We start from the raw sequence: 25,585 nt of genomic DNA on the forward strand, positions 1-25,585 counted from the left end.
TGTCAGGAACCATAATGGACCTCACCACAAATATCATGGAGACAGAAACCATCTACCCAGGATTTCACAACTGACCCACAGAAGTGAAAAGTAAATGATTAAAGGATGTAGGTCTTGGAGTTCCTTTCAAATCATGATTCTCTATCTTCTATTTACAGAGATAAAAGTTCACCAAAAAAGTTAATATTTAAGCACTGTGATATTTGCACATCTCTTTTTTAGTGGAGGAAAGGCACTGTGTCATTGTGAATCAGCCACGATGATTTCTGCGGTGCGTGTCTTGTTCTTGAGTTTTCTCTGCTATGTGGCTACGGAAGGATGGAGTAAGTATTCTTTGCTTTTGAAAAAATACAATCTATCCAACCCACCAGCATGTGCCAAGGCTCGATAATGCTACCTTCCATGTCTTCAGGCTGGATGCTGGAGAGATAAGACTGATACTTATTCTTGAATATAGCCCTGCATAGAGTGTTTCCCTAAGATATTTAGTTAGCTTAAGTCTCAGGGGCCTGACCTACAAAATGCATGAGTAGAAGTTAAGTGCCCTTCGGAGAATCGTTGAGATTAGATGTGGTATCGTGTCGCCCACGTATTTGGTGCAGAGCTCGGTGTGCTTATTATTTGTAGAGGTAATGGTGTTTTGCTCATGTATGCTAGTGGACCTTAGAAACACAGCTATAGATTTCTTTATATTTATTTTTACTTTTATTTTATTTTATATATTTTTTACATCATTTTTCATTTTTGCACAATGTATGCATTTTCATCTTGGTTATATTCCCCATACAATTCCCACCCCCCTTGTTTTGACCCTAATCCCTACTCCCCTCTCCCCCCAACTCTGGTTTATAGTTGCTTGTAGATTTCTTAACCAACTGCTTTGTGTTCTCTTTCCAGCCTGTTCCAAACCAGATGCAATACCATTTGCCACAGTTGTTCCATTAAAAGCATCCTACGAACCAGGGGAGGTGATAACTTACAACTGCCTGCCGGGCTACTACACCAAGGGAGGGTTTAGACGGTTTACCTGCCCCCTCACCGGTAGCTGGCCCATGAACAGCATGAAGTGTGTCCGTAAGTGAGCGCCTTCTCTCCCTGCTCTCCGCTCAGGTGGAGTCTGGGCGTTGGCGGGAGATGACCTTCTGCCTTGCCAGCTCAGGGTGCAGCGTGTCAGCCGAGCTGTGGAGTCAGGGGCTGTGAAGAAGCGAGAGGGCCTGGGGGCTCCTTAGGGGAGGGGAGACTAAGCGATACCTGCCATTAAGAGAAGGGGAGACCAGCAGAGTCGGAACTGGCAGGTGTAAAAAGGGGAGCAGGTCTGATAAAAGGAGTGGGAAACACCATAGAAGTGAAAAGAACTGCAGCTACTCTGAAACAGATGGCAAAGAGACACTTGAAAACGCAAAACTTGAGCAGTCATTGGATCTTTGGATTTTGCCTCAAAATAAAAGAAGCTTTCACATTGAAATGAATATACATTTCATCTCATTTTATATACTATAATTATATATATATTATATACTATACATTATAAATATATTAAGTTTATAACATGTTATGGATGTATATACCCCACATTACTTTATGGTAGATTGCTGATTTTATGGTCCTGTGATACCCAGTAAGAACTATATTTCAGAATCAAATATAGGACAGTCATTGAGATAGAATTTCTGGCAATTTTATGTAAGAATTAAGCAGTAAAAATAACTATGTGGACCTATGTGAGCTTTGGTTGTTTAGATCATATAGGTATAACATTTGTGAAAATTATACAACTTCAAACAAATTATTTTAATGTGCTTTTTGATTAAAAACAACTAGACAATTTTTGGGGCCTCCCCAGTGGCGCAGCGGTTGAGCCCTGGGTTGCGAAGCTGCACACAGCCTCTGCAGCACCTGTTTGATCCTTGGCTGCTCCCCGGTCACTGGAGGAGGCTCCCACTTGGCACGCAGACCTCTCCTGCCGCCCGCTGCTCCCCTCAGCAGTGTACTTCGGTCCTTCTGCCTGCTCTGCTCCCCGCTCTGGCTCTGGTGAATTCTCTCACCCTCCTGCGCTTCTGACTACCCAGTGCTTGTATAAACAAAACAAATAAATAAATAAAACATGCCTCTATTAAAAAAAAAGTCTTAAAAAAACCCAACTAGACAATTTTTAATGAAAATCACTGCAATATCATTAGGGAAATTTTTTTATATCACTCATAGCTAAAACTCTAGCAATTAATTAATTAATTTTCCCTGTCACCAACCCTTATATCCTCTGTCCTTTTCTCTCCCTCATCCCTTTTAACATCAGAGCCCTCAGTTTTTTGAAAGTGTTTTACATTATTGAACTCAATAATGTTGGATTCTGCTATGTCAATGTCCAGTATTTGTTTTTATGACTCTGACTACTTTGAGACACATAATTCTCTCAAATTCCCTCCTTTTTGTTGAAAATGGCTACGTTTCATCCTTTCTTATGACCATATGATACTCCATTGTGCGGACATACATCTTCTTGATCTAGTTACCCATTGATGAGCATTTAGGCTATTTCCAGGCTCTAGCTACTATAAATAATGCTTGTATAAACATTGTGGAACTTAAGGCTTGTGTGTGTGTGTGTGTGTGTGTGTGTGTGTTGATGGCTTTATATTCTTTGGATAGAAGCCCAAGGATGGGAATGCTGAATATGCATGATTGTATTACAGGTTGTATGTATGGTTATATCTCGCAGGTATGAGATAGCATCTCATTGTGGTTTTAACCTGCATCTCTCCTATCAGGAACAATGATGAACAAATTTTCATGTCTATAGGCCTTCTGAACATCCTCTTTGGTGAATTGTCCATTTATTAAACAGTTTTATTTTTTCAAGTTATTTTCCATACGTATATTTTTGCATCATGTCATGGAGAAGATATCATTTTGCTTTTTCTATTTTCATCAGTCATCATAAAGATTGAATGCCTCCATAAACTTCATAATTTATATTTTGTGGTCTGCATGAGATTTCAACTATTGATTAACTTACCGTTGAATAATTAAATAATGCCCTGATAGTGAACATTTAGAGTATCCAGTTATTTGTTATTAGAGGTAACAATGTAATGAATTTGTGCATAGTTCGTTTGACTTAATTTGAGTTTAGGTAGTGGATCAAAGGATATAAATAAGTCTATATATTTTTATTTTAATGGAAAATTCTATAAATAGAAATTTATCTTTTTTTCTTTAAATCACAGCCAAAGTATGTCCTTTTGCTGGAATCTTGCAAAATGGAATTGTACGCTACACAACTTTCGAATATCCTAATACAATCAGTTTCACTTGTAACACCGGGTAAGGATTTTTAGTTAACAGATGCAAAACATTTCTGTGTCCTTAAGATAAACATTAAGATGGGTCAGTATTTTATTTCTAGCCTTTAGGTTGAACATACTGAGTACAAATCAATTTTAGTCGTGCTTTATATACCACAGTGGTGTTAAGGGTGAGTTAAGGGATGGAAAATATAACAACTAGTGAAATACGAAGTCATTACTAAATCTCATTTTTCTGCTCTTGATGAATTAGTTATCTGAGGAAATGATTGAAACTAGATGATGCCTTATAATCTCTGGTCCAGATCTTGGCACCAGGGCAAAGATACTTTAGGAACTGAACTTGGACTTTTGAGATGAGTCTAATTTCATTGACTGTCCTGGTAGTCTCTAGAAGAGAATTCTATGGAGAAGGTTGGCTGTGTGATGATGTACAATACAGTTCTCTTAATCTTCACATAATATAATATCCCCAAGAAGAAAGACATATGGTGGTCTTATAGCTCATCTGCCTTGTCAACAGACACCACCAAGTGACATTGTCAATAGCACATTGGCTGTATATCAGGGCAAAATTTTACTAAGAATCTTCATTTGGGATTAGAGATTAAGAATTAGAAAGTATAAAATAGTATATACAATACAGTTCTTTCCTTTCATCTGGCATGACTGATTGCAAATGTATTGGTGGGGCTGATGACAACCAACCTTGAAATAATTGTTTTAAGGGCAGAATGTTACATTCTCAATGGGAGTAAACCACATTAGTTTTATACATTTTTGTCAGCTGACTCTCAGAAAATAGTGAAAATTATTCGTTGATTCTCTTTTGTGATCCTGAAAGAGATGATTCCTTGCTTTATGTGGGAAGTAGTTAACTTGGTTGGAAGGGAGGTGTTTGGGGGTTTGGCTTCCACCCACCAGCTATGAAACCAGCTCACCTTCAATTAGTCACCTGGAGTGTTAGGTTGGAAGATTCCCTAATCTTAGATGAATATTAGGCTCTCCAGCACCATCAGATGGGAAAGAAGTCAATAGTGTTGGTTTGAAGAAGTCCTCAGTGGAGAGGTCTTTAGTGATGCTGCTAATGGACTTTTACTGTTTGATGGATTAGATTCTCCTTTTGCAGGTTTTATCTGAATGGATCTAGTACTGCTAAATGCAATGAGGAAGGAAGATGGAATCCAGGCATTCCCGTCTGTGCTCGTGAGTTGGGTCTCACTTACGGGGGGTGTGACCTATTGGTTTTGCCTGGGACGTTCCTGATTTTACCACTATAACTTTTACAACCAAAACCCTTCAGTCTCAACTCAATAATATGGTTGTTACCCTTTTCGAGATTGTTCATCCTATACCATTTTGCTTTGAGGATGAAACAAGCAGCTCGTAATGGCAAAAGGGAATTATTTGACTTACGAACACATTTTATATTCTCCACCTGGTAGAGTTTGTGATTTCTGAGTTTATTAATTCCAATAGATCCCCAAGTTTTGGTGGGGCTTGAATATGTGTGGCATTGATCTATTCAGGACTGCCACTATTTGACTAGAAGAACTGGAAACAGTGAGATCAAATATCTTCTTTGCACTCATTCATATATCCAAGTGAACCTGTATTGAGGACCTACTATGTGAAATCTCTTATTCTCAGCACTAAAGCTTTAAGAGCTAAAGGACAGTTAGCTCTGCTCTCAACAGGTAAGTCTAGAGAGGAGGGAGACAAGAAAAAACAACCCTAGAGCCCACCCAAGGGCCTTGTATCCTACAAGTTTATTGAGATGCCCCAGGCATGCTGGTTTATTAAGGGGATGCTCAGTCAAGCAGTCAGGGGCAGCTCTGGGCTTTGCTTATCCAGGGAGGGTGTTCTTATGAAACCTGGGATTTATGTAAGAGCCATCTTTTACCAGGAGGCTCAGGTGTTACAACAATAGTTATGGTTCTTTGACATTTAGAAGAGGTTTTTCCCAGCAGAAGCAAATGGAAAAGTAAAACCATTTCAAATCAAGAGTGGTTTCAGGGAAATTGAACTATAAAAGAAAGATTTCCTTTTCTTTTTTTAAGGATAAATTAACTGGAATTATTCACCTGGTAGCAGCAATCACCACGGGTCTTCAAAAAGTTTCCTTTGAAGCAGATTTGTACCAAATAGTGAGGTCTCTTTTCTTTTTAGTTATAACAGGAAAGCTGCTTTAGCTTCAGTCTCATCTAAATGAGAGTTTCTCATGCTTGCCCATACCAATGCATTACCTGTGCATCTTGTTAAAATGCAGATTCTGATTCTTGGGTCTGGGGTGAAGTTTGAGTTTCTGCTTTTCTGATAAGTTCCCAGGAAGTACCCATGTGTCTAGTCCAGGGATCACACTATGAGTAGCAAGGATCTAGATAACACAACGTAAATTACATTTTGGCCTGTACTCACTTCCATTATGTTATTTTACCCTTCTCTGGCTTGTTGAAATTCTCCATTAGACAGGTCAAGATGACAAACCTCTACCACATCTCTGTGTGATGCACTTATATGAGCTCCACATAGTGAGTGTAAAAGCAGGAGGTAATCAATAGTAACAGACAGACCTGAACTAGCAGTGGAACTCAAATGACTCAGATGACTTTGCACCAGGTCACTGTCCTTGGCAATAATGTCAACATGGCCCCTCAGCGACATCCAACTCTGACTCCTAGAAGCATCTTCCAATGTAGCATTTGGATCAAAGATTTATGGAAACCAAACTATTGTGTTATTGTAAACAGCAAATGAATGGTGGCTATATTTAAATTTAATTCATGTTTTTAGTTTTTTGTACTGGTTCGGACATCTAGTTTCCAAATCGTATTTCTTTATTTGCCATCAATTGTTTTTACCCTGGCATTTGATCCAATTTTGCATTTTCTCGAGTTAATATTTGGCTTGGTTTTCTTTCTGGAAAAGTTTCTTTAAGACTCAAGCATTTTCATACAAATGATCGCTCTTTTTCTATTCAGCTGTAACCTGTGCTTCACCACCCGTACCTAAGTTTGCAACACTCAGTGTTTACAAGCCATTGGCTGGAAACAACTCCTTCTACCGGGACACAGCAGTCTTCCAGTGCTTGCCACAATATGCCATGTTTGGAAATGATACAGTCACCTGCACAGAACATGGAAATTGGACTCAATTACCAGAATGTAAGGGTAAGTGCAATGAGAAGACAAAATCATCCTGTGGAGGCATTTTTGAAAAAGTTAAATGACTTTGTTCAACAAATGTTTATTGGCATCTGTCATGTGCCAGGAAGTGATAGGTGATAGGACACCAGATGGATGAAACCAGACTTCTGACTTCAGGAGAACTGCATTTAATGCACTGAACTTTCTGTACTGCCTGGGAAAAATTCCCAAGAAGGGTCTTGGGGGATATTCCCGGACTCAGTCAATTGTGCTATTGGTGATTGTAAAATGGTGATTTTTTCCTTTTTATTTTTTTTTAATTGAAGGAGCATTGTGTGATAACTCTATATAAGTTGCCATTATGCATCATTATAAACAACATCTGTATCGATTACATTAAGTAATGGTGACTTTCTAATCCTATTTTTCATTCTGTATTTATTGGTTGGAATTTTTCTACAGAGAAGAACTTTTCTTCCATGGACTTTTTTAAAATATTACTATAGGCATATAGATTGTTTTTTATATATGTGGAAGAGCCAAAATTGAACCAAACTTTGGAGTTTGTACTCAAACTGCCTCATTAAATTACCTCCCTAAAGCTCTGTGCTCTTCCCTGGCTCTGGCCTTGCTCTTGTACTGGGGTAGATAGGAATACGATCCCCTGTTGAGGATCTTAAAATGACCAAAAAGCAGTACTGATATTCTCCTTCACTTTTCTTTTTTTTTTTTAAAGATTTATTTATTTTTATACAAGAGCTGGGGTACAGGCCAGATGCGCGGGAGGGTGAGAGGATTCGCCAGAGACAGTGTGGGGAGCAGAACAGGCAGACTGACTGAAATACACTGCTGAGGGGAGCAGCAGGAGAGACAGGAGAGGTCTGCTGCGCCATGTGGGATTCTTGCTGGCCCGCCAGGGTAGAACCACACTGCAGAGGCTGCAGACAGCTTCACAGCGCGGTGCTTAACTTGCTGTGCCACCAGGGAGGCCCCTCCTTCACTTTTCATGCTGGTTTTTGGTATAGTCTGAAGACAATCATAAAAATTAGTCTTAACATTTAAAATCCAAATAATGGTGTGCTCATGTGCATGAAGGAAGTTAACAGAGACAGACTTTTCAATCCACCCTCTTAGACTGCATGGAAATGAAGTTTACAATAAGTTTACAATACCTCATAATTATGTGGCATCCAAAGAACTTGGTGAAATATCACTCATTTACCTTCAAAGTGTTGTTTTTTTTTTTTTTTAATATCCAGAGTCCCATGGGTATGAAATAATCAGGACATAATTTAGCACCAAGCTACCTAGATATTGCATTCCAATGACAAGAAGACCCTGATTCACTGGTGTAATGGAGATTAGAATGTGTCTAATCCATAATTACTAGACAACAGTACTATTGATACTAATCTGTTTTATTGAATAAACCTTTTAGAAGTAAAATGCCCATTCCCATCAAGACCAGACAATGGGTTTGTGAATTATCCTGCAAAACAAGCTCTTAATTACAAGGATAAAGCCACCTATGGTTGCCATGATACCTATGTCTTGGATGGTCCAGAAGTAGTAGAATGTAGCAAATTTGGAAACTGGTCTGCACAGCCAACTTGTAAAGGTAAGAAATGTGGGTGAGATCTTGAAACGCCTCCAAAGTTACCCAGTGATTTGCCTTTTCTTTTAATGATTTCCCACTGGTTGCTCAGGCTCTTTTAACAGTTATTGGTGTGTGAAAGACTTTGGGATCCACCTGTGCATGGGGAGCTCCATGCTTAGGAAGCATATCTGAGATTAAACTGAAGAGATAACAGATTCTTTGGAAGTACTGATAATATGATGGAAGATTGTGTGGGCTTCCTAAAATTGCTCTAAAGTCTTCGCCCATGAGCATTCTTTTCTGCTTTGTTCTAGCCAACACTCTTTTTGTTGGTGGTTGCAAAAACCAACCCTACATTCAAACTTGTTAGAGGAAGTGGGGATTATTATAAAAGGGCAACAGGCAATCATATGGACATTGGAGATCAGAAGATGAAACACAGGTTCTCCTAAGATTTGGAAATGATAATCAGGAACAATCGCTACTCTTTCCATGTCTCAGTGGCCTCATAGTCTCTTTCACTTGTTTTTTCTGCTTACTCACCTTGAACCTGGCATGACTCTACACCAGACTTCTCAATTAAAGTGTTATTCACTAACTGACCTCTTTTCTTTTTTCAGTTGGTTGTTTAACCTTGATTTGGTCAATGTTATGCTTATGCAAAAAAACAACCACTGGGTTTGTTTAAACAGAGTTTCTGTTTAAACAGTAGATCTGATAGATCCAGTAGATCTGGATAGAACTTAAGAATTTGCACTTTCTCCAAGTTCCCAGGTGATACTGCTAATCCAGGGGCTATTTTTTTAACGAAGATATAGTCTCAGCAGTAATCTAGTATCAGTTTCATTGCCATGAGGGATCTGGAGCATGAATTCTACTCCAGAGTTGACCCCACCAATGAGTGGACCTGGTTTTCTGTAACCCCTTGTCAGTAGGTCATTGGTTATGGGATGCTCCTTTCCCCAACCCTAGGATTACGAGCTGGTTCAGATAACCTCCCAGGTGAGGTTATGACCAAAGGCAATTTTTCAGAGACAGGAACAGTTGTGAGCAGTTATCAGCCAACATTTACACTGGTTGGTTCGATGGGTAAACTAGCTCAATAAATGAGATCTGAGTTGGGTGATGCAGGCTTATAGGGGATGGAAGTATCTGGTAGAAATTCTTTTTCACTGAAATGTAGAATCTGATGCTTCTCCTCTGTCCTTTTTATGTGGCTCCTGTAGGGGAAGGCACGGCCATCTTGGAAGCCATGAATGATGGGGCAGTTAATACAAAACACTGTTAGCATAGAGACTGATGTTATTCACTATTTTCCTTGGAATATTTTTGTCTTAAATAATTTGTTTCAGGTGTACTCACCCACTATTCAAATACTTCATTGTCTTTAAGAAAGATTGAACTCTTAAATCTTGACTACTAATATTATCTTTTTAGCAACTTGTAAAATATCTGTTAAAAAAGCTACTGTGCTATACATGGGAGAAAAAGTAAAGCTCCAAGACAAATTTAAGAATGGAATGCCACATGGTGAAAAAGTTTCTTTCTTCTGCAAGAATAAAGAAAAGAAGTGTAGCTATACAGAGGAAGCTCAGTGTGTGGATGGCACCTTTGAAGTCCCCAAATGCTTCAAGGGTAAGTCTAACATTGGAACTTTTAGGTGGGACTTACACTTTTCCCGCACCATAATCAGTGCTTTTACTACATAATGACTGTAAGAAGCCATGTCAATTTGGAAATTGGATTTTTAAAAAGTGAGGTGGAAGGCAGGAGAAAGTAGTGAGGTGGAGCAATAAGGTGTATTCACATTTCCCCATTTGCACAACATTTTCCTTCCCAATTCTTTTCCTTAAAATTCAAGGTTGTGGTTTTGTTTGGTGAATGTTGCTATGTATTATACCATATTGTAAATTTCTAATTAAGTTTGAATTATAATATTTAATGCAATATTGAAAAAAATGACATTTATCACCTCTTGTCCCAATGTATAAAGAACGCACCCCAAGTGAGTGGCAGTGGCAATGGCAGTATTTAGAGCTGCCAGTCTTATAAGTTTCAGATTTAGGGTTGAAAGAACCTTATTGTTATGAAGAAAGGAGCAGCCAGAGGCTGGAGCTATTGTTGGGTATAGGTTTAGAAATGCATTAAGGATGAGGAGGGCGATATGTCAGAAGGCTGTGGGAGGATGGAAATGGGAACAGGTAAAGAAAAGAGGGGTCTGAGACTTGCCCAGCTGGAGAGAGAGGGGAGAGGGGTAGAGGAGAGAGGAGAGAGGAGGTGAGGGAGAGATTGGGAATAACAACTAGTACATAGTGCCCCCCTCATAGATCTGATCTTTAGAAATATTATGCATGGCATGGGTTAAGTGCTCAACCAATGATAATTGGTTATAATTATAAAATACGTAATTATAAATATATTTTAGTATTTCACATCTTACCAGTGCTCTGCCCTATTTTGAAAAACATTTTTTCAATGCATGTCTAACTATAAATTATTCATAATTACAATTGTTATAATATATAATTATATATCATATATTATATAATATAATATATAAATTATAGTATATATTTAATAGATAACCTATTATGTATTATCATGTGTATATCATGTATTATGTATTCTAATATATAATTATATATCACATATATATAGTTATAGGATACATATAATTATATATAACATGTATTATGGAAATTATAATTACGAATAACAGAGTTAGAAATGCACTGAAAAAAATTGCTGTTGTTCAAAATAGGGCAGAGCCCTGGTGAGATCTTAATACTAAAATTGACAGTGCACAAAAATCCTTGTACAGATCAATAGGAAAAATATCAGAAGAGGATGACTAAAAAAATAAAACAAAACGAACCAGAGCTTTGTTGATGTATTTCTTCAAGCTATTCCCTCTCCCTACAGACAATGCAGCACTGTTAGTATCTTGGAGAATAAAGGACTGATTCAATTTTTTTCCTTTTAATTTTCATTATCACCGTTATCTAGAGCCTTTTAATTTCTCCCTGGGAAATGCTTTACCCTTTTCCCGGAGGTTTTCTTACCTCTTAAACCCCATACTAAATAGTTTCGGTAGTACAATTAAATTTATTCTATACATTTGTAAAATGTATTTGATTTGGCTTAGCTATTTAATAAGGTTAAGACATGATTGTGTCTCTTAGAATATTTATCTTTTTTTCCCCAAACAGAGCACAGTTCTTTGGCTTTCTGGAAAACGGATGCATCAGACGTAAAACCATGTGAAACTGGTCCTTAGATTCAAAATTAAATGTCATACTTGTATCCGTGTTTGTCCAAGACACCTGAAGGTCGTGAAGAATAAAGTTACTGAATTTATTGCCTTGGCTAAAGCAGTATTAGTCCTTATGGTTGCTCAATTTTAACTGTGCTATCTGGTTAAGAAACTCAAATATCCCAGAGCATCATCTTTTCATGACTGAAGTGGGACGAGTCAGCAATGGTGTGGGTTTCCCAGGTCCCACCTGATGAGGGAGCACGCTCCATAGGGGCTGCTATGGGCCACCTCAGGGGTATAAAATACAATAGGTCACGGGCCCATTGGAATGGATTACTCTTCAGTCGTTAAGATCATGGCAGCAGAGAGAGTGTCTTATGGGAAGATCTGGTGACTAATAACTGGTCCAAAAGCTTTTCAATGCCCTGTCATACCTGCTTTCCAGAAGGATTTGGAACAGCTTAATGTTGAAAGGACATTAATCACGTAAAAATAAACCCAACACACAAGAAACAAAGCAAACACACAGATACTATATGTTTATTGTTACATCATTTAGTTTTTTTAGATTTTTTTATATTGCCCATACAATTGCACCCCCCTTATTTTGACACCAATCCCGCCTCTCCCCGCCCCGCCGCCCCGCCATGGTGTGTCTCTGGTTTATAGTTGCTTTTTGCTTTTGATTTTTTCTTTCTTATAGTTATTCTTTTTCCTGGTCCCTTATTTAGGTTTTCTAAATTCCTGCTATGAGTGAGACCATCCGGTATTTTTCTTTTTCTTTCTGGCTTATTTCGCTGAGCATGATCCCTTCCAGCTCTGTCCATGTTGCTGCAAATTGCATGGGTTTATCTTTTTGGATGGCTGAGTAATATTCCACTGTGTATATGCACCACATCTTCTTGATCCATAAATAAATAAATTTAAAAAAATAGAATTTTTTGCAAGAGCAGGCTTAGGCTTACAACAAAACTAGAGGTACAGAGATGCCACATATTCCCCTTGCTGCCAGCCCACCCCAACGTCCTCCCCCATCACCAACATCATTTCCCAGAGCTGTTCATTCATTTTTTAAAGATTTATTTATTTCTTGAATAGAAGAACTTGGGTACAGGCCAGAGGTGCTGGGCGGGGGTTGTGTGTGAGAGGACTCACCAGAGACAGAGCTGGGAGCAGAACAGTCAGATCCACTGAAATACACTGCTGAGGGGAGCGGCGAGACAGGAGGGGTCTGCTGCGCCATGTGGGTCACCTTCCTGTGTGGGGATGAACTCAGGCTGCAGCCAGTGGTGATGGGACTGAGACTTAACCCCTAGGTTAAGTTAACACCAGGAGGCCCAGCTGTTCTTTTTTTTTTTAACCAAAGATGAACCTGCATTAACATAGCATAATTCCCCAAGTCCAGAGTTGACCTGAGGGTTCCCTCTTAGTTTTGTACATTGTGTGGGTTTGGATCATCATTTTAATACCATAGAGAGTAGTTTTACTTCCTGAAAAATCCTCTGTGCCCCTACAACCACTGATCTTTTTGTTGTCTCTATAGTTTTGCCTTTTCCAGGGTGTCACATACACCCTGGAATCATACAATATGCAGCCTATTCAGATTGAATTCTCTCCTTTGTGATCATGCATGTATTTTCTAATGGCTTGATAGCTCCTTTATTCTCAGTACAGAGTAGTATTTCATTGTCTGGTTAGACCCGTGTATTCATTATCCATTCACGACTGAAGGGCATCTCGGTTGCTTCCATGTTTTGATAATTAGGAACAAAGCTGCTATAAACATCTCTGTGTAGATTTTTGTGTGAACATAAATTTTCACCTGCTTTGGGTGAAGCATGATTACTGGATCATATGTTAAGAGGTGTTTATTTATTATATTAGTTTCAGATGTACAACATGATGATTTGGTAGTTGTATATGTTATGAAATGATCACCACAGTAACTCTAGTTGGCATCCACAATCACTCATAGCAATGACCTTTTTTCTTATGATGAGAAATTTTAAAATCTACTCTTTTAGCATTTATTTGCCATCTGTATATCTTCTTTGGTGTGGTGTCTTTTAAGGTCTTTGGTCCATTGTTAAAAACAGGTTTCTTATTTTTGAGTTTTGAAGGTCTTTGTGTTTTTGGGTAAGAGCCCTTTATCAGCTATATCTTTTGCAAATATTTTATCCCAACCTGTGGCTGTTTTTCCTCAATGTTTTGGCACTGTCTTTCATCAAGCAGTTTTTCATTTTAATGATGCCCCACTTAGCAATGATTTCCTTCATGGGTCTTATTTTGGAATTATATCTAAAAAGATACTGCCATACCAATATCATTTAGATCTTCTCCTGTGTTACCCCTTAAGAGTTTTTATAGTTTTGTGTTTCACATTTAGGCCTATGATCCCTTTGGAAGGTCTGTGTATGGATTCTTTCCCTCCCTGTGGATAACCAGTTATTCAGCTGTGTTTATTGAAAAAATTCTGTTTCACTGTATTGTCTTTGCTCCATTGTCAAAGATCAGTTCACTCTATTTATGGGGGGACCATTTTCTGGGCTTTCTATTCTGGTCCATTCTATTTATCTGTTCTTTTGCCAATACCATGCTGTCTTATAGTAGCTTTATGTCTGTTGTTTGGTAACATCAACTGTTCAGAAGCCAAAAACTTCCAAGTCCAGCATTCCTATTTTGTTCACACCTACACTACTCCACTCTCTCCCCTGCTCCCAGCCTATTCCACAGAGAAGCTCCTGGAATATGGCAGGTTTGTTGAGAATGACTTTTTGCACCATTTTTCTCATTTGAAGGCCTTTCAGACTGCTGGATACGCTTGGATCCCTGAGAAAATAGAGTAGAATTTAGAGCTTAGACACTAGTACTGATTCCGTTAATGTATTGCTATTTCCACATAAAGAAAAATCTACCAGTTGTTTTTTTGTTTTTTGCAAGCTGAAGAGGCATTTTGGATTAAAGGAACCATCAGCAGAAGCTACCCAGTTGCATAATAACTAATATTTAGTTATTATGTGTGGTCCATTTAGTCCCATAAATACTCTGTTTTGCAAATGTTTTTCTTCTTAAAGGGTTAGATCACCAGCTTGTCTGTCATGGAAGTTCAGCGATACTCTCCCTAGCAACAGAGTGTGGAGCTCTCCTCTGCTGACTGATAGTCCAGGAGGCACTACGCTCTGCTTTCCCGGGCAGCACAGTGAAAAGACAGAAAAAAAGCCACAAGTGGCCGATTCTTGTTCTCTGCAGGCACACCTTAGGGAGCTGGATTCTAGAACATCACAACAAAATGCTGGAAAGTGACTCACATGAATTTTTTTGGTTCTTCAGTGCATATAAAAGCTATGTTTACACTGTACTGTAGACTATAAGTGTGCAGTAGCATTATGTTTAAAAAAAACAAAGTACAGACCTAGTCAAGTGTGACACAGAGACACAAAGCAAGCTTTGGGAAAATGGCGCTGATAGACTTGCTCAATGCAGGGTTCTCTCAAAACTGCACTTTGTAGAAAATTATGCAACATCTGTCCCATGCAGTAAAATGAAGTGCAATAAAATGAGGCATGTCTGAATTTTAACATGGCTGACTTTGGTCCTCACAGCTTATGCAATTACTGAACTAGCAGCTGCAGTCTCAATGAACCCAGTGTACATGGTCAAGTGCCCTCGTGCAAGACACCTGAAGTCCCAATGCTTCTCTTGCATTATGACAAGATGCATTTCTCAATGCAAATGTTTCTGTCTTTTGACTTTTCTCTCTTGCTGTAACATATTTCTACAAGAAATTTATTCTATAGACAATGAAATCTCTTATTTCCAAGACATTAACAAATCTTTCAATATGTGTGGTCTTATATCTCAGTCCCCAAACTCAACAATAAGTATTTCATTAGTAAAATTTCCCTTCTAGCTGGAGGTTCATTCTCCATCTTCATCCCTTAATAAAAGATTAAAAAAAATAAAAGAAAGAAAAGAAAACAGCTTGGGGTGTGTGCACATGTGTGTGAGTATGCTTGTGTTTATGCAGCTGGGGACACATGTGTGAACATATTTATCCCCCGAGTGGTGTGTGCATATATGTGTTTTATGGGTGTGAGCATGTGTGTGAGCGGTGTGCATGTGTGTGTGTGTGTGTGTGTGTGTTTGTGTGAGAGACGTGACTAGTTCTTTGCGTGCTAATGTTGCCTCCTAGTGGCAAAACATTTGGGAATGAAAAAGAAAACTTTGCATTAAAATTTCCTAGTGTCAAGTACTGGGTAAAATTTTCCTCTGTCTCACCTCTGTTACTTCTGTCTTTCTCCTTATCCTATAAGGAATGGTTTACCCAGGTCTCAGAGCTAATAAGTGACAGAACCAGACAATCTCCAAACTTAAGAGCTGTGTCTTCGCTACCATTCTCGTATTGTGAGTTAAGTGACAAATATTCCCAGTGGCTTCCTGGAAATAATTGGAATTTTACAGCCTGGGGAGGAATGCTGAGACAGGCTGCTGGGAGGTTTTTGGACAGATGAGACTATGAAGTGTCCTCATAAGTGCTGCCAGTGTGTCTGGATGCCTGCTAGGTTGGTATGCACATGATGCATGGGGAGGAGGAAGTATCTCTGATATCTCTGTTAATAGCCTCTAGCATGGACTTTCCAGAAGGCAGGGTAGAATGAATGCTCTGCAGTTCTGGCCTAAGGGAGGAATCCAGAATCATTGTGCTAAAGGTAGCAACCCTTTCTTTTTTTAGTAGTGGTCATATCAGCAGGTCAACAGCGCCTCGGCGTCCTTGGAGCTGCCTCGTGATACGAGCTGTACTCCGTAGGTAGCCGAGGAATGCTCTGCTGTGATTTGCAGGTAGCAAATAGGTCACAGTTGTCATGGGTGGCCAGCTAGTAGCCAGCTCATAGAAACTTATAGAAAGATATTATCTGAATACATATTACTAGCACAGATTAGAAAAATTGTTAATGTGAGATGTCACTCTCAGTGAAATTTACAAAATACTTCTGAAAAACAAGTGGCAGTTGTGATCAAAACCCTTGTTTCATTTTATTTTATTTTTTTTTAATTCTCATAGGGATGTCTTTGATGGAAATAGAATATTTCAATAAAGATGTAATATTAAAATATATGTATTATAGTATCATTTGTAAGAGCCCCAAACTGCTATAACTTATATATCTAATCATAGGGGAATAATTCAGCAAATTATGTTGATTCCAAATGAAGGAATAATAAGTAGATCTTAAAATGATTACATATATTATATACGATACACATACATGATTGTTAATAGTGGTTATTCCTTAATAAGATTATTCCTTACCCTCCAGATCTCTGTTATAATAACTTAATAGAGTAGGATCCCACGTAATATTTCCTTTGTTTTTCTTTAAACCTTTTAGTGTTTTCCAATTTCCCTTATAACAGCATTAAAACTTTCATAATCTGAATAAAAAGGTACAATTAAATAATTTCGGCCTCGGAAGAAAAATTTCGTTTCTCTTCATGGTTATTGATTTTTCTTGACAGTAAGTGGAAACAATTGCCTGGTAGTCCACCACAGGGATCCAAAAGTCATTAACATTTCTTGCATTTTGTACTTATTTTTTATTTACTTAATTATTCATAATCCTTCAGGTTAACAGATAAATTTACATTGAAGTTGTTGAAATCTTGAGTCCAAAATGTTTCAGAGAAGAAAATATGGTCAATTGCATAATTTCTTTTCTCAGTTGAAGTTTTCCAAAATGAGCTATATTTTGGAGAAATTTGAAGATATTTGGGTAGTGAACTTGATGGGACCTAAGTGATACTTGTTTTCTTTTTTTCTTGTTTTTTTTTTTTAAAGATTTATTTATTTATACAAGAACCGGGGTACAGGCCACATGCATGGGAGGGTGAGAGTATTCACCAGAGATAGAGCGGGGAACAAAACAGGCAGAAGGACCGAAATACACTGCTGAGGGGAGCAGTGGGCAAGACAGGTCTTCCTCGCCATGTGGGATTCTCACTGGCCAGCTGGACTGGGATGGAACCGGTACTGCAGAGGCTGCAGACAGCTTCACAGCGCGACACTCAACAGCCTGCACCACCAGTGATGCCTGATATTTGTTTTCTTCACATGGAGAATCATTGTCCACCTTTCATTCATATTCTTATAGTTTGTTTTCCTTTCTTTGTGTGTATGAAAGTATGTTAAATGGTATGTTAAAGTATTTTAAATGATTTATAAACTATTTTATAACTTACTTTCTGTGGGTCTATTAGTAAAAGATCTATTAATATAGACTTACACATTTGACATTGATCTGCAGGGCAGTTAAGGTATAAAAAGGAATGCCCTTAGGAAATAATAGAACTTTTAGATACATATAATTTAAAGTTAGAAGGAGCAAATTTATCAGGTTTGTATTTGACTTCATAAAACAAGAAATTCAAGTAACAGTGACTTACACAAGATGAAAGAAACCTCCAGATCTCTGCTATCGTGACTATAATTTTATAGAGCAGGAGTTTAAAATATAAAATCATCAGACTTAAAGTTTATGACAAAATACAGTCCTAGTTCAAGTTACGTATGACTTGAGTATTATCTTCCTAATTAGTGAAAGGCCACATTTTCCCATGTTTTATGTAGAGAATAATTGAATTCACATTGGTCAGTATTATCTAGCCTAATTCTTAATTTTAAGTTCATATTTTGAAAATAAACAGATCCGTTTCAACATGAGAAGTACAGCATCATCAACTTTCCACATGTGAAAGAAAAACAATTTTTTTCCAGTGTTGTGTCTTTACATCGTTGTTAACTATGTTGCTATTTGATCTTTGAAAAATTGAGGTAAAATTTTATTTTAAAATTTTAACTCCCTTGTAAGCAATAGGAAATAATAGTTTCAATAGAAATCTTTCAATTTCAATACCTTTTAAAAATCAAAGAAAGGGGCCTCCCTGGTGGCGCAAGGGTTAAGATGCAATTTATGAAGTAATCTGCAGCCACTACAGCACAAGTTCGATTCCTGGCCAGCCAGGGAGCAACCCACATGGTTGCTCATGGCGCAGCAGACCTCTCCTGACTCGCCCACTGCTCCCCTCAGCAGTGTACTTCGGTCAATCTGCCTGTTCTGTTCCCCACTCTGTCTTTGGTGAATCCTCTCACCCCCACACCTCTGGCCTGTACCCCAGCTCTTATACGCATAAATAAATAAATCTTTTAAAAAAATAAAAAAAGTATTTTCAGTGTGTATTTTCAAATACAGACTTTAAAATCACAGTATATATAATATTTCTTTGTTTCTCTTCTATGCTCATGACTATTATTTAAATACCTTTTAAGTCAGGTGACATACTCTAATTTCAAATATGGTCATTTGGTGTTTGTTTGATTACCTTCTAATATACTGTAAACTTTTGGAGGGCAGAAAATAATCTTTGTTCTCACAGCTATTGAAGATTTATAGTAGTTGGAACCCAAGTGAGGTAACTCAATTCATCACTTTCCGTCTCTGAGAAAGGAACCCCAACTCAACCCCTGCCCCCTCCAATACAAAGGTGAAGGAATGAAGTCCTATTTAATATAACATGATGCCAATTTCTTGACCATATCTGATAGGATTGTACTCATTGGCTCAAATTAGACCAATTAGATTTGCTCTCCTAGGAAGAAATTTGGCTTCAGAAAAATTAGTCTTTCTGGCTTTTTGAATGGAAGTTTTGTAAACTAGAGGGCTATGGGCTGGCCATGTTCTATCTGATGTGAAGAAGAAAGCACAAAAAGATCAATTTGCATTTAATTTTTGAATCAGTAAACATTTATGGATCATCTCTCCAAGCTAGGTGTTCTGGAAGGTGCTGGGTCTGTGATGGTGAACCCAGCAGACATGGGCCCTGTCTTTTCAGCACCAAAGACATTTATAAAAGCTCATTACCATTAGTTAATATTTGATTACACATTTTGATAAATGCAATGAAAAAGTACAAGGGTGTTGCATGGGGCAACACCACACTGATAAAGAAATGGGAGTCATGGAGCAGGCTACATAATGCCTGATGCTGCTGAAGAGCAAGATCCTGGCCTTTTTATTGATATACAGCATTGGTTGTAAGGGGCCAGAGCAAAAGGAAAGGGGAAGGATATTAAAGAAAGGGAAAGAATGTAGAAGATCAGGCATTGTGAGTCTACCCTCCAGGCACTTTTTATCTGCTTGATGACTAGGTATTGCCATTGAGATCATGCCCTAGTTCCCCAGCCATGGTTTTAATCTTATCAACAAGGCATTCCAATGATCAGCTTCTGGGGTCCTTTTTTTCTTTCATATATTTTTTACATCATTTTTCAGTTTTGCACAATGTGTATCCATTTTCATCTTGGTTGTAGTCCCCATACAATTCCCACCCCCACCCCTTGTTTTGATCCTACTCCCTTCTCCCCCCTCCCCTATAGTGTGTCTGTAGTTTATAGTTGCTTGTTGATTTTGATTTTTACTTTATTATAAGTAGTCTTTTTCCCGGTCCCTTATTTAGGTTTTCTAAATTCCTGCTGAGTGAGACCATCTGGTATTTTTCTTTTTCTTTCTGGCTTATTTCGCTGAGCATGATCCTTTCCAGCTCCATCCATGTTGCTGCAAATTGCACGAGTTTATCTTTTTTGATCACTGAGTAATATACACACTGGGGTCCTTTGTTATACATGGTCCTCAGCCCCCGGGGCATTCCGGGTAATACTTCCTGATGTATAAGTCGGGAGTATGCATTATACATCAGTCATCAGCACCCCCTCACCCTGCCCCCCCAGATGTTCCCCGCTCATACCTTGTGATGCATAGCCTTCCCAGCATGATCCTGCTTTGTGCTCTTCTTTGATTTGAAAGGCACCTTGCAGGGCTAGGTTCTGTACCTAACTGAATGGGTCATTTTGACCTTGCTTAAGATTTAGAACTGTAGGTAACAAAATGGTGACCAAACAGGCTGCTTAGGAGCAGCAGACCCACACTTGGGGCTCTAAAAGAAAATAAGGAGTGGTTTGGGAATCAGTGAAGGTCTCTCTCAGTGACATTTGCGCTGAGGTGACACGTAGGATGTCACAGCAATCTTGGGAGAGGAAATATTCCCTTAAGAATACTTGGCATTTACTAAATATATATAATGGCAAGTCATTATTCTAGTCCTATTGATTGGTTGCTGTAAAATGGGCAGGCAGGGGGATCTGCATGCTCTGGAGGCAACAGAGCCTCTCAGCCACCTGCAAATATTTATGCTTTTTTTCCCTCTGGGCTCTCTGGTATTTTCTTGTGGTCTTGTCAATCCTGCAGTCACTTGTTTTCTAGAGTGATGCCGCCCTTATTTCCCTGGCCTCTAGGCTCAGGTGTGCCCCCACCCATGCTCCAGGTGTCCATAGTTAGGCATGCGTGCCCCTCACCCACACTCCCATGAGCAAGGCCACAGGTGACAGACACAGAGATTAGTGGTATAAAAGGCCTGATCAATTCATTTACTACACAGTTGCCATAGATTTGTCCACAAAGTGTGTATGTCAAGAACTGTGTATTTCAGGTCATACTGTTATAGGGCAGGGAGAGGGGCAGCCCAAACCCCGCAAACCTGCCTATTCTAAATGGGTTCTGCCATCCGCCGTATCAACACAAAACACATGAGACTTTAATGGGAATGATCTTTAATAAAACTAGGAAACAATACAGGTAAGGCAAAGAGTCTAGTTTCTAAATGAAGCACCCAAAGTTACCCGTCCCCTCGTGGGTAAAAGTCCATCCATATGGGATCGGCCCAGAACAAGGCCCCAAAGCCTGCCCCAAGTCTAAAGCATCTTCCAGTGGGGACCCACAGAAAAGGGTCACAAACAACCGGACAAGCCCGGAAGGAAAAGAGCAAAACCAACATCAAGATAAAAACTGCCATGGTCACCTCCCCATGGGTCTCACCCACATCTGGGTCACCCAGTCCACGACCAAAAGACAAGCGCAGTTTCTTCACGTGTCTCCTGGCTCCATGCGCCTCCTCCAGGTCTCCTGGCTCCATCCTGCTCCTTCCTCAGTCTCTTCTGCAGCTTCTCTTCTTCCTGCTCAGCTCCACCCTCTCTTGGGTGGGGCAGGGAAACTCCCCCTTTCCTGGGGACCACCCTGTTACAATACTAGCTTAAGGTTATACTGCAACAGTTTCAAAAAAGGATTTATCTGATCTCACTCTTGAGGTTTCTTTTTTTTTTTTTTTTTTTTTAAAGATTTATTTATTTATTTATACAAGCACTGGGTACAGTCAGAAGCGCGGGAGGGTGAGAGAATTCACCAGAGCCAGAGCCAGAGCGGGGAGCAGAGCAGGCAGAAGGACCGAAGTACACTGCTGAGGGGAGCAGCGGGCGGCAGGAGAGGTCTGCGCGCCATGTGGGACCCTCCTCTGGTGGCCGGGGAGCAGCCGGGGATCGAACTGGCGCTGCAGAGGCTGCAGGCAGCTTCGCAACCCAGCGCTCAACCACTGTGCCACCGGGGAGGCCCAACTCTTGAGGTTTCTAAATGAACAACTTCTCAAATATTTCTGGAGGTCCCCAGAAATCCTACACTAACATATGGCATGCATTATTAATTTTTCTCCAAATGTATATAGCTGTGAGGATATTATAATTATTTTCATTTCTTGTGTCTGATTCTTGACGAAGTCTTCCCTGCTGCTGCTACTGTTTATTAATGCCTGTCCTGAGGTTGCTGGAGTCCAGCATTAAAGGCAATCGTGTCTGTGTTGAGTTTGCTAGCTTCAGAAATTATGGACATATATACTGCTTATGGCGTCTGTTCTAAATGTTTAAATGCATATAAAGTCCAGAGAGCAGGAGTTCTTAGGCTCCATTCATGGATCTCAGAAATTTTGGGAACCCTTTGAGTCATCTGCAAATTCGGGGGTGTGATGGCGTGTGGTGGTGGGGTGTGGTGGAAATTAAAGATTTTTAAGATTCTCAAAGGAAGTTCCTTATCTGGAAAGGTCAGGAATCGTTCTGTTACAAGAAAAGGAAAAGAGTTGGAGCTGAGTCCTTGGCCAGGATGGATAATTATATGTCACTTGCCCCCCTTGGCTTGGATGTTTAGTTATATGTCACTGGATTAGGTGTGGTCACCATCTCTCAGGATGAGGATGTGTTGCTTTCTAGGAGGTTCCTTGGTTTTCACATGTGGGGGATTCCAAGTGGGTGTTGCTTTCCAGTTCTCTACACATGAAAAATAAACTTGAATCCTAGGTGAAGACAACTCAGATGGGTATTCTAGTTACGTATAGATTAGGTAAGTAATAAAAGCCCTGCATGTTCATCTTCACCATATTTTCCTTTGCATAACTAAATGTATGCAGACATAGGCGCATATATGTATAATTTCTAATGGAAAAATGACTATTAGTTCTTGAAAGTGGGAAGGGAAATTTTTATCATTTCTTAACTGTCCCCTAATTAGAGAAAATACTAATAAATTTACTTTGTTAATTTTTGAATTTATTTGCATTCATCTGTATCCATTCCATTGTAATTATTTCCTTTTAGATGAATCTGACCTAATTTTATCACCCCTCTCTCCAATCTGTTCATATTCATGTAAACATCATTTGCTAAATTCATTTCATGTTGTTCTAACAATTTTGAACCTCTTCACTGAGGGTGCAAATTCCTGCAATTGCTTGACTGGGTTTTGCCTTGATTTTCAATGCAAGTGATTCGTATTACTGCTCACTCTTTAGCTATAAACATATTCAAACATGCTTTTGAAAAACTAAACATTTTCTTTTTCTTAGCTTTCATGATTTGTCACTCCAACAATGAACACCTGTTGGTGTTTACATCCTGTGGGATAAGTTTGAAAAAAGCATCTTGGAAAGAGAATGACTTCCTTCTGGAAGCTTGAAAATAACTGGTTACAAATGAATGCATTTCTGTTTTCTTTATGAAAAACTGAAAAGATGCTTCAAGCTGTGCTTATGTTAGATTTGGCATCACAGAGTGTATTGCAAAGATACGCAGAATGAGCCCTGTTGTGAAATTAGATTAAAAAACAGTGGTAAGCTGAATTTCATTTGTGAATATTTTTACAACTTAAAATTTGTTTCTGCTTGGTATTTAAAAAAATATAGCACAGAGTGTTTCCAAAAATGTAACAGAACACCAAAGTACACAGCAACAGACAGGGAGACTGCCCAGAGGTGGCTGACTTCCTGAGAGCAGCAAAAATATGATTTTCACTTGATGCTACTATTTTTTTTTTTTGGCTATTGGTAAACCCAAAGCCTTTTAATTTTTTTTAAAAATTTTTTAATTTTTATTTTTTAAACAATATTTGCTTCCCCCCACCCCCTCAGATTGAGTCCTGAGTCCCCATAGAATTTCCTTCCCCAAGGCACCCCTGCACCATCACTGCAGTCCACTGTGCCCCTCCCTCTCTCCCTCTGATCCCTCTCCCTCCTCCTCCCCTGCAGTATGTCTCTGATTTATAACTGTCTGCTTTTGCTTTGTTGTGTTTTGTACTGTTAATTATTTTTTTTTACACTGATGTCTTATTTGGTTCCCCTACATTCCTGCTATAAGTGAATAATTCTTAACATCATCAGAATTTGAGGTCAGTTTTTTCAGACCTTGGATACTTCTGAATGCAAGAAAAAACAAAAAAGGCAATGCTCATTTTCCCATGTCGTCCACCCTCAGTGACCTCTGGGATGTGAGACAGACTGCAGGCTTTACACTGCTTTAGTCCCTCCGGATAATGGGCACTCCCTCCTGCGCACACGCTCCACGAATCCTATTCCCTTGGCCCTTTACTGCTCGTTCTCCACAGTCCCCAAAGTGTCCACAAGCCGCTTTCCCCGTGCGGGACGCCCAAAGGGCAGCAGGTTATCTCGCAAGCGCCTGCCCGGAACTGCCCAGGGGCGGTCAAGGCGGAAAGACAGTCCTGGACACAACGCGCCGACGCGTCGCCATGACAACGACGCCACGCTACGCCGCGGCCGGGGGAGGGGGCGGGGAAAAAGCGGGCGCGGGACCGGCGGGGACGCGGCCGCCGGAGCCCGGAGCGTCGCTATGACGACGGCGGCGCGCGCGGCCGGCGCCCGCTGGTGGGGACGGGGCGGGGCCGCGAGCGCGGAAGCCCCGCCCCCGGCCTGCTGGGCGGCGGCCTCGGCCCGGCCCGCAAGGATTTGAAACCGTTTGGCGGCGGCGGCGGCTCGTTAAATTGCTCGTAGGGGCGCCAAGTTCGTGTCCCCCCGTCCTCCCCGCCCCCCACCCCCCCTGCGGAAGCTCGCGCGGGTGGCGGGCGCCCCGCCCGCGGGCCCCGAGCTCGGGAGGGCGTCGCCCCGCAGGCCCGGGCCGTTCTCGGAGGCTGAGGGGCGCGCGCCCCGCTCGGGGGGCCCCGCGCACGGCGCCCCGAGTCCACTTGCACCGCCAAGTCCCGTCCGCCAGAACCGGGGAGGAGCTGGGAAAGTTTGACGCGCGCCGGAGGTGCGGGGCGGGCCGAGCCGTCGCGGCTCTGAGGAGAAACCTGCGTCCGGACAAGGTAGGAGCGCGGCCCCCTGGACCCCCTGGACCCCCGGACCCCCTGGACCCCCGGACCCCCTGGACCCCTGGACCCCTGGACCCCCTGGACCCCTGGACACCCTGGACCCCTGGACCCCTGGACCCCCTGGACCCCTGGACACCCTGGACCCCTGGACCCCCTGGACTCCCTGGACCCCTGGACCCCCTGGACCCCTGGACCCCCTGGACCTCCTGGACCCCTGGACCCCCTGGACCCCTGGACCCTTGGACCCCCTGGACCCCTGAACCCCTGGACCCCCTGGATCCCTGACCCCCCGGACCCCCTGGACCCCTGAGCCCCCGGTCCCCCTGGACCCCTGGACCTCCTGGATCCCTGGACCCCCTGGACCCCTGGACCCTTGGACCCCCTGGACCCCTGGACCCGCCGGACCCCCTGGACCCCCTGGACCCCTGACCCCCCGGACCCCCTGAACCCCTGGACCCCTAAACCCGCCGGACCCGCCGGACCCCCTGGACCCGCCGGACCCCCTGGACCGGTCACTCTCCTCAGGCCAGCGCCGCGGGCCTGCCTTGGGAGCAACAGTCCTGACTGCAGCCGCTCGGGGGGGGGGGGGGGGGACCCTGCCCTGCACCTCGGGGTGCTGGGAGTGGCGGGGAGCTGTGTTTACTAATTCTAGTAAAGTAAAACTCAGAATCAACGAGCAGCTGTAACCAGAGACACACTGCGGGGGAGGGGAGGTGGGATTAGGGTCAAAACAAGTGGGGTGCAGTTGTATG

The 25,585-nt window shown here is 41.0% G+C and overlaps 1 protein-coding gene across 1 annotated transcript; it reads left to right on the forward strand.

Annotated features, from left to right (window-relative positions):
- Positions 1–259: 259 nt before the first annotated feature.
- Positions 260–25,118, forward strand: APOH (apolipoprotein H; the record flags this gene model as incomplete). The annotated part of the gene is made up of 10 exons (XM_084238042.1): positions 260–304; positions 534–1,074; positions 3,228–3,324; positions 4,435–4,511; positions 6,287–6,475; positions 7,890–8,069; positions 9,486–9,683; positions 11,258–11,308; positions 24,114–24,390; positions 24,572–25,118. 10 exons carry the CDS (start codon positions 260–262, stop codon positions 25,116–25,118), a joined length of 2,202 nt encoding a protein of 733 aa, XP_084094168.1.
- Positions 25,119–25,585: the final 467 nt, after the last annotated feature.

The sequence above is a fragment of the Talpa europaea genome (assembly GCF_964194135.1).
Source record: "Talpa europaea genome assembly, chromosome: 7".
Lineage (NCBI taxonomy): Eukaryota > Metazoa > Chordata > Mammalia > Eulipotyphla > Talpidae > Talpa > Talpa europaea.